Source organism: Somniosus microcephalus, unplaced genomic scaffold, assembly GCF_052327205.1.
Source record: "Somniosus microcephalus isolate GS21.2 unplaced genomic scaffold, FLI_Smic_1.0 unresolved_chr4, whole genome shotgun sequence".
Classification (NCBI taxonomy): Eukaryota; Metazoa; Chordata; class Chondrichthyes; order Squaliformes; family Somniosidae; genus Somniosus; species Somniosus microcephalus.
In genome coordinates, this window is record NW_028225182.1 from 35,825,355 (window position 1) to 35,835,504 (window position 10,150).

A 10,150-nucleotide genomic window follows, 5' to 3' on the forward strand; every position below is an offset into this window, starting at 1 on the left:
GGACGTGGAGGTGCGGATTCCTGAACAGTGGCTCCCGAAGGACAGCCACCATTCCTGTCGGGGGAGAGCTGCGCCTGGAAGCGACCCGGTTCCAAACCCATAGTAGTTCCTGATAGAAGACAGGCAGCTCCCGCAGGCTGGCACGCGTGCCACCCACTTCCACAAACAGGAGCTGCGTGTCATAATTGATGCCGCGCAGCTGGCGGAAAAAATACGTCGCCAGCGCGCACCAGCTTGGAGGAATCTCAACGTACAGGTATCTCTGCAGCGTCTGAAGACGGAAAGTCGCAGCCTGGGTGCGAAGGCACACCAGCGCCTGACCGCCCTCCCTAAGCGGGAGACTCAGAACCGCGGCAGAGACCCAGTGCATCCTGTTGTTCCAGAAGAAGTCGACGAGCTTCTTCTGTATCTTGGCGACAAACGCAGGGGGAGGGATCAGAGTAACCAACCGGTACCACAACACGGCGGCCACCAGTTGGTTTATGACCAACGCCCGACCCCTGTAGGACAACACTCGGAGCAATCCTGTCCAGCGTCCTAAGCGAGTGGCGACTTTGGCCTCCAACTCGTGCCAGTTCGCCGGCCAGGCGTCCTCGGCCGGGCAGAGGTAGACTCCCAAGTAGAGGAGGTGCGTAGTGCTCCAGGCGAAGGGCCTGAACTCCTCCGGCAGGGAGTCCACCTGCCACTGACCCACCAGGAGTCCAGAACATTTCCCCCAGTTGATCCTGGCGGAGGATGCGTCCGAGTAAATCTGCTGGCATTCCCGCATCCTCCGCAAGTCAACGGGATCCGTGACCATGAGGAGCACGTCATCGGCGTAAGCCGAGAGGACCACCTCCACGCCCGGCCCTTGCAGAGCCAGTCCCGTCAACCTCTTCCGCAAGAGGCGCAGGAAAGGCTCCACGCAAATGGCATATAACTGGCCGGACATGGGGCGAAGTCTGTCATTGGGTAGAAATTGTGGAGCTTGGGGTTAATTGACTCAATGTGACTGCAGGTTGTGTGTATAAAAGGTGCTTGTTGATGGGTGTAGGGATAGTTGAGTTGTTTAGTATCATGGGGGATTTTGTAGTGAGGGGTTTGCTCCCAGTGCTGGTGTTAGTTGGAGCTGTTTGTTCCTCTGATATTTGGCAACAGTTTGGGGGCCAGAAGTTTCCATGGAGAGGAGTAAAAGCCACCCCTGGGTCTCCCTTTGGCTCCAGTTTCAGTGTGTCTGAGGGGCGCAGTGTGTCTCCACTGCAGACTGTGATGGTGCAGTGTGGCGAGCACAACCTGCTGGTTAGGGTACAGATGGATTTATTTGGAACCAGGCACCTGATTAAAGCTGCTGACCTGACCCTGGCGATGGCAGGTTGTCGGCCAACTGGGATCTACTCTCAGAACCACAGCGTCCTCTTTGACTATGGGCTGCATGAGTGTGGCAGCAGAGTGAAGGTAATGTGATTCCTCAACTCTTGCTCTAAGCTTGGAGTATGGATTAGACCCAATTCTTCATTCCTACTCTTGGTGAAATGTCATTGATGTTGAGATTCCTGTCTCTTGCTTTTAAATCCTCAGACTTGTGTTGAATTATGCATTGTCCTTCGCTTTAACTGGTCTTCCTTAGTCTCTCCAACAATGTCATGTCAGCACTATTGGCCTTGATCCTTGACTTGGTTCTTCCAAACTTTTCCCTCCTTACATCCTGTCTTGTGGATTTTCTGGTCACTGGGAATTCAGTTTAATGGTTCAGTTTTCTACAATATTCAGCTTTTTATCTCCCACTCCGTGTAGAATACAGGGGAGCCTCGATTAAATGAGGCTTTAATCTTGTTCTTTTCATTGCTCCAAATTATCAACCTCTGCCTCCTTTTTATTGAAGTGAAACTATCCTTTCATTGAATCTTTTATTCTGTTTAATTGTCTTGTGCTTGCAATCCCCCTCCTTGCATTAGCTACTGAGGCTGCACAACTTCCAACCACCTGAGTAGAATGTTGTCCATTTCTGAACCTGATGTCTTTCAGATGTCTGGAGATTTCCTGGTCTACGCCACCCACCTGAACCACACCCCCAAGGCCCATGGATCTGTCATTGTGAGAACTAATGGAGCTGTCGTTCCCATTGAGTGCCACTATTTTAGGTAAGATTCTTTACATTGTCGCAAATAACGTCTACAGCTGGTGCAGTTCTCTGACCTTGTCCTAAAATGGCTCCATTGTCTTTCCAGGAAGGGCAACATGAGCAGTAACCCGATCAAGCCCACCTGGATCTCGTTCAGCTCCACCAAGTCTGGAGAGGGGCTTCTGTCATTCTCTCTGCGCCTAATGAATGGTATGTGATGGGTGGATGTGGAATGATTTCCTGTAGTCACCCACTGGGAGTTGTACCCAGTCTCCAACCCTTGTCCCTCTTGTACTTCAGATGGCTGGCTCACAGAGCGCACCTCGACTGTCTACTACCTGGGTGACCTCATTCACATTGAGGCCTCTGTTTCAATGACCAACCACATGCCCCTGAAGCTCTACATTGATCGCTGTGTCGCTACGTTGAGCCCAGACACGGACTCCACCCCGAGATACAGCATCATTGACTACAATGGGTAAGGAGCACTCTGCTTTCTCCAGCTAGTCCTGTCTCAATGGCTTCCCTTGATTCACTCAATGTCCCTTTTTAAAATTATTTCTTCAGTTGCCTCCTGGACAGCAAAGCTGAGGACTCCTTCTCAACCTTCGTGTTGCCAAGAGACGAGCGTGAGCTGGACAAGCTCCACTTTGACCTGGATGCGTTCCGCTTCTTTGGAGATGACCGTTCCTTGGTAAGAGGAAGCCGACCACTGCAAAGTATTTACAGCCATTCTGCATAACTGGCTTGTGCTCCACACGAGTGTCCTCCCACCCCTCTTCATCTAACTCCAACATATCCTTCTATTCCTTTCTCCCTGATGTACTTATCTAGCTTCCCCTTAAATGCATCTACACTATTTGCCTCAAACACTCCCTGTGGTAGCGAGTTCCATATTCTCCCCACTCTGGGTAAAGAAGTTTCCCCTGAATTCCCTCTGCTGTATATCCTGTGTACTCCTATGAATCACTAACATTAACCACTTTTCTCTCTGTTTCTAGCCAGCTTGCTATCCATTCTGCTACTTGTCCCCTGAATCCACCTGTTCATTGAGTTCCCAAGTTGGGAGGGAGTCACTATATAATGACTTGTGTTGACTGTGTCCCTCAGATTTTCATCTCCTGTCACCTGAAGGTTGCTGCAGTGGATCGGAGAGATTCCATGAGCAAAGCTTGTACTTTCCAGAAGATGCAGAATGTGTAAGTTCCCCCTCTCGCCCTCAGGGATGTGTTGTGTGGGGAAGTGATGCCCAACCTGATTGTGAAACTGATTCTCTTGTTTAGCTGGGCTCCATTGGAAGTATCCAACAATGACGTTTGTGCCTGTTGTCACTTGGGCAACTGCAGTGCCACAAGGGAGTTTGGATTTGATTCCAGAGCAAGGAGGGATCTTGTACCTGACGCTGGTAGGACATTGATTCTCTAGATGTTGGAGGTTGCCCTTTACCCTCTCTCTAACTGGAATGTTTGATATCGCAGGGAGTGATGCTGAATTGAAGTGGGAGGGTGAGGCCTCCCTTGGACCCCTGGTCATTCTGGACACTGATGTGACAGACCTGGCAACCGAGTCCCTTAATGAGGTTGAGCAACGGATGGAGGAGAGGTCTCCAGGTGGTGAGTTGGCCGACTGCTAGTTTCCATTTCCCTCTCAGTATTTCCTTCACTCACTGTTGGTTTCTCATTGCTGTTTAGGTGCTGAGTCTGAGGTGGTTCTGATGGTGGCCCTGACTGTGACTGCTGTCTCTCTGATCTCTGCTTCTTTGATCGCCTTGTTCCTGTACAGGAAACACAAGCAAACCCTGCGCAACAACTTGTGATTAATAAAGTGGTGAAATTAGCAAATCTCTAATGGTTATTGCTTGCATTTGGTCATTGATCACGGCTGGGGATTTGCATTCTGAATATGGGAAGTTTTCCATATTTATTTACTTCCATTAATGATTCTTGACCCAGTGGCATGCCTGCTGAGTGTTTAATCTTTTCACCAGATATCAGGCTACTGGGGTATCTGCCCCATTTCACTAGTTTATTAACAGCAACTTGGAAGTGTTTGCCTGGAGCGAGTTATCTTGGCCTGATGTTTGTCCCTTGTTAAGGAGGTTTGTGGGGCTCTTGTGGAGTGAGGTTAGTGGGACTGATTATTGAGCCCATGAAATTGCAACGTTCCTGGAAATTTTAATGCTGGGATTAGTTTATTACTAGAAGTGGAGGTTCTTTAGTCCTCTAACTGACTGGGATAATGAGTCTACATGGGGTAGATGTCCATATTCTAAAAATGATAGCGGCACTAGCGAGGGTGCAAATCATTTACTAGGATGATTCCAGAACTGAGATTATTCTTATTAGGAAAGATTGACCTGTTTGGGTTGCCTTCTTTAGGAAAGAGAAGGCTGAGGGTGTTTAAAATTGTGACTAGGTTAGATATAGATGTTTCCACTTGTGGGCAAGACCAGAACTCGGGGCCTGTAACTACAAGGTAGTAACTAACTAATGACTCCAATGGTGAATTCAGGAGAAACTTCTTTGCCCAGAAAGTGGGGAGAATGTGGAACTCGCTACCACGGAGTGGTTGAGTCGAATAGTATAGATGCATTTAAGGGGGAGCTCTAAGCATAAGGGAGGAAGGATATGCTGTTTGGGTGAGATGAAGGGTGGGAGGAGGCTCATGTGGAGCATAAACACTGGCGTGGACTAGTTGGACTGAATAGCCTGTTTCTGTGCTGTCGATGGCTTGTTAACCTGCAGGATTAGTCAGCTGAGAAATTGCATCTCTGAAGGCCCCTTAATGACTTTCGGTGTTGGCTGTGGCTCAGTGGGCAGCACTCTAGCCTGAGTCGGAAGGTCGTAGGTTCAAATCCCACTACAGAAACCTTGAGTACAAAATCCAGGCTGACACTCCTAGTGCTGCACTGTCAGAGGTGCCATCTTTCGGATGAGAAGTTAAACTGAGGCCACTTCTGCCCCCTCGGGTGGATGTAAAAGATCCTGTGGCACTGTTGGAAGAAGAGCAGGGGAGTTCTTCCTCTGACCAATTGTTATCCATCAGCCAACGCCATAAGATGATCTGGCCATTATCACATTGCTGTTTGTAGGCTCTTGATGGGCCGCCATGTTTCTGACAACAGTGACTACATTTCAAAAGTAATTCATTGGTTATGAAATGCATTTTTCAATTTGTTCATGGGATGTGGGTGTCACTGGCAAGGCCTGCATTTATTGCCCATCATTAGTTAGCCTTGAGAATGTGGTGGTGAGCTGCCTTCTAGTCCAGTTGGTCAGTGTGCTGTTGGGGAGTTCCAGGATTTTTGACCCAGTGACTATGAAGGATTGACAATAAACTAGCAAGTCAGGGTGGTGTGTGACTTGGAGGGGAACTTGGAGGTGGCGGTGTTCGCATATGCCTGCTGCTCTCGTCCTTCTAGGTGGTAGAGGTCATGGGTTTGGGAGGTGCTGCCGAAGAAGCCTGGGCGAGTTGCTGCAGTGCATCTTGTAGATGGTACACACTGCAGCCACGGTGCGCCGGTGGTGGAGGGAGTGAATGTTTTAAGGTGTTGGTGGGACGTCTTGAATCTGGGTATGGTGCTGCATAGATAAAAGATTCTTCTTTCTAAACATCTGACATGAGTGTGGGACCTACAATAAAAAAATAATTATGCCTAACCAACATACTAGGTCCCCAAATGGGGATTCAGTTGCCGTACTGGATCTCCAACAGCAGGTGGGGATAGAATCCACACCAACTTAACGAGCACACTTTTGTATCTCTCGTGGCTGACCCTGGTCAGTGAATGCTGGCTGAAATCTGCAGTAGAACTGTTGTCAATACTTAACCACTTACATTCATGTAGCCCCTTCAACGTACTGAGATATTCCAAGGTGCTTCACAGAAGCCCTATCGAATAAAATTTGACACCAAGCCACATAAGGAGATATTAGGGCAGATGACCAAAAGCTTGGTGAAAGAGGTAGGTTTTAAGGAGCATAGAGCACTGGAGAGGTTTAGGGAGGGAATTCCAGAGTTTGGGGCCCAGGCAGCTGAAGGCAAGGCCAACAATGGGGGAGCGATTACATAGAAAATAGGAGCAGGAGTAGGCCATTCGGCCCCTCGCGCCTGCTCCACCATTCAATGCGATTATGGCTGATCATCCAAGTTCAGTACCCGGTCCCTGCTTTTTTTTCCCCCACACCCCTTGATCCCTTTAGCCTTAAATATATCCAACACCTCCTTGAATATATTTAATGAATTGGCCTCTACTGCCTTCTGTGGTAGAGAATTCCACAGGTTCGCCACTCTCTGGGTGAAGAAATTCCTCCTCATTTCTGTCCTAAAATGCCTACCCGTTATCCTTAAACTGCGACCGCTGGTTTTGGATTCCCCGACCATCGGGAACATCCTCCCTGCATCGACTCTGTCCAGTCCTGCCAGAATTTGATAAGTGTCAATGAGATCCCCTCTCATTCTTCTAAACTCCAGCGAGTACAAGCCCAATCGACCCAATCTCTCCTCATACGTCATTCCTGCCATCCCGGGTATCAGCCTGGTGAATCTTCGCTGAACTCCTTCCAAGGCAAGAATAACCTTCCTCAGATAAGGCGACCAGAACTGCACACAATACTCAAGATGTGGTCTCACCAAGGCCCTGTACAACTGCAGCAAGACATCCTTGTTCCTGTACTCAAACCCTCTCGCTATGAAGGCCAACATACCATTTGCCGCCTTAACCGCCTGCTGCACCTGTATGCTTACCTTCAGCGACTGATGCACAAGGTCACCCAGGTCTCGTTGCACTTCCCCTTCTCCCAATCTATTGCCATTCAGATAATAATCTGCCTTCCTGTTTTTGCCACCAAAGTGGATAACCTCACATTTATCCACGTTATATTGCATCTGCCATGCTTCTGCCCAATCACCCAACCTGTCCAAATCATCCTGTAGTTTCTCGGCATCCTCCTCACAGCACACACGCCCACCCAGCTTTGTGTCATCTGCAAATTTGGAGGTATTACATCTCGTTCCCTTGTCTAGATCGTTAATATATATTGTGAATAGCTGGGGTCCAAGGACCGATCCTTGCGGTACCCCACTAGTCACTGCCTGCCACTCGGAAAAAGACCCGTTTATTCCAACTCTGCTTTCTATCTGCCAACCAGTTGTCCATCCAAGTCAATACCTTGCCCCCAATCCCATGTGCCTTAACTTTACACGCTAATCTCTTAGGTGGGACCTTATCGAAAGCCTTTTGAAAATCCAGATACACCACATCCAGTGATTCTCCCTTATCTATTTTACTAGTTACATCCTCAAAAAATTCCAGTAGATTAGTCAAGCACGATTTACCTTTTGTAAATCCATGTTGACTTTGTCCAATCCGGTCTCTGTTTTTCAAGTGCTCTGCTATTACATCTTTTGTAATGGACTCTAGCATTTTATCCACTACCGATGTCTGTATTTCCCCGTTTTCTCTCTACCAGCTTTTTTGAATAGTGGGGTAACATTAGCTACCCTTCAATCCATGGGTACTGTTCCAGATTCCATCGAATGTTGGAAGATGATCAGCAATGCATCTACTATTTCTAGGGCCACTTCCTTAAGTACCCTAGGATGTAGATTATCAGGCCCTGGTGATTTATCGGCCTTCAATCCCATCAATTTCCCTAACACCATTTCCCTACAAATACTGATTTCTTTCAGCTCCTCCCTTTCATCGAACCCTATGTTCCCCGACATTTCTGGGCGGTTATTTGTGTCCCCCTTTGTGAAGACAGAACAAAGTATGTATTTAATTGGTCTGCCATTTCTTTGTTCCCCATTATAAATTCCCCAGTTGGGGATGCTCAAGAGGCCAAAATTGGAGGCGCGCAGAGCTTGCGGAGGGTTGTGGGGCTGGAGGAGGTTGGAGGGATTTCAAAACAAGGATGAGAATTTTTAAAATCAAGGCGTTGCTTAACCGGGAATCAATGTAGGTCAGCGATGGGTGAATGGGACTTGGTGCGAGTTAGGATACGGGCAGCAGAGTTTTGGACGGCCTCAAGATAATGGAGGGTAAAGCGTGGAAGGTCAGCATTGGAATAGTCGAGACTACAGGCGAATAGAGATGTGGCAGTCAGTCTCGCCTGGGTTTAGTGAGTGTCTACACAAAGCCTCATGCACAACATACAAAAAGTTGATGTGCATTCATACTGAAGTCTCCCAATACGTATGTATAATCACAGAAGCGCTTGTTTGAGTAAACCAGTTAACATTTTATACACAGCCAGCACACCCTGCCTCGCCCCTGTAAACAGCTGCCATCAAAGCCCAGTTGCTGTATTATTTTGTGGGTCTGTGCTCGGGTTAGCAGCCCTCCAGGATTGTCCCAGAGTCTCCAGGAATTAAAAGATTAATCTCTGGGATCCTGGCACGTCCTGAGTTCACGAAAGGTGCGGTATTCCCAGAAGGTTGTGGGTTCGAGTCCCACTCCAGTGACGAGCACATTAATGCAGGCTGACATTCTAGTGCCACTGCTGAGGGAGCGCTGCACTGTCGGAGGTGCCGTCTTTCGGATCAGACCTTAAACTGAGGCCCCGTCTTCCCTCTCAGATGGACGTAAAAGATCCCACGGGCACTATTTCGTAGAAGAGCAAGGGAATTCTCCCCGGTGTCCTGGGCCAATATTTATCCCTCAATCAACATCACTAAAAACAGATTATCTGGTCATTATCACATTGCTGTTTGTGGGAGCTTGCTGTGTGCAAATTGGCTGTGGCGTTTCCTACATTACAACAGTGACTACACTTTGAAAATTACTTCATTGGCTGTAAAGCGCTTTGGGATGTCCTGAGGCTGTGAAAGGCGCTATATAAATACAAGTCTTTATTTCTTTCTTTTACAGGCGACTTTGGGCCGATGGTTCCCAAAGCTCTCCACCCAATGGGGGCACTTTGGTTTGGTTTTTGGTTGATGACATCACCCAGTGTCTTCCTATTGATGGTTTTGGAGAAGGTCAACCCAATCTCTGCCTCTTTCTTTATCATAGGCAACGGCCTATTAAAAGTCAACCATGTGCTCCCTTTTAAAGGGTCGCAAACGATAAGGTCTGTAAATTAACATAAATTTGAAAGGAACCTTAACAAATCAAATTAAAATTTGGTTGCCGGGGGTGATGATGCACTCCATTCTCCGCGGCGCCCACCGGTCGCGGAAGGCCTCAAGCGTGCCAGTGGATACCGCGTACTCCATATCCAGGGCCACCCGGGCGCGAACGTGGCCCTGGTGGAGGGATCCAATGAGGTTTGTGCCTGTTGTGATGGGGGCAACTGCAGGGCCGAGAGATTGCAATCTGGAGGAAGACCATACTCCAGGGGCAGGAGGGAGGTCCCATCTGAGCTTGGTATGTTGTGGTGGTGTTAGGTGTTGAGGGTGAAGATGGATGTTTTGTAACTGGATGGAACTAATTGTTGCAGTGTCTGAGACTGTGTGGGAGAGTGAGGCCTCCCTTGGACCTCTGATCGTTCTGGATGTAGATCTGGATCTAGTTCATTTGGTGGAAAGTGAAGCTGTTGGGTCTCGTGAGGAGGTTCTGAGTTTTTCTCCAGGTGAGTGTTGATTGTATGAAAACCCAATTCCAGTCCTGTGACTCTTGACTCCATATTGGCTTCTGGTTCTCCGCAGGTAATGTGGGTTCTGAGCTGCTTCTAGTGACGGCTGTGACGTTGGCAGCTAGGGTCCTGATCTCAGCCTCTCTGGTGGCCTTCCTACTGTCCAGGAAACACAACTGAATCCTCTCCCTCAATTGAGCTGCTTTATTTGTCAAATGGTTCAATAAAATCGAAATGTGACTTGGTTGAGTTACAGTCTTTGGTGTTGAACTGGATTTTAAATACACTGTCATGGTGGTTTGAACTAAGTTGTCTAAATGACACTAGACCAGTTTTGGAGGCCTATGTTTAACTGACAATTTCACCACACACTGCTGAGTTTTGGGTAGTTGAAAGTAGGCATTTGCACCTGGAATAATATTGTGGCCTTAATAGGATGGCAACTAGAATCATACAGAAGAGAAGGAGGCCA

General features: G+C 48.1%; 1 protein-coding gene across 1 annotated transcript; it reads left to right on the forward strand.

The window, feature by feature from the left end:
* Window positions 1–1,248: 1,248 nt before the first annotated feature.
* On the forward strand, window positions 1,249–9,858 carry LOC147090523 (zona pellucida sperm-binding protein 3-like). The gene is made up of 7 exons (XM_085977044.1): window positions 1,249–1,434; window positions 2,005–2,120; window positions 2,208–2,311; window positions 2,402–2,579; window positions 3,385–3,506; window positions 9,544–9,675; window positions 9,752–9,858. Exons 1-7 carry the CDS (start codon window positions 1,249–1,251, stop codon window positions 9,856–9,858), a joined length of 945 nt encoding a protein of 314 aa, XP_085833170.1.
* Window positions 9,859–10,150: the final 292 nt, after the last annotated feature.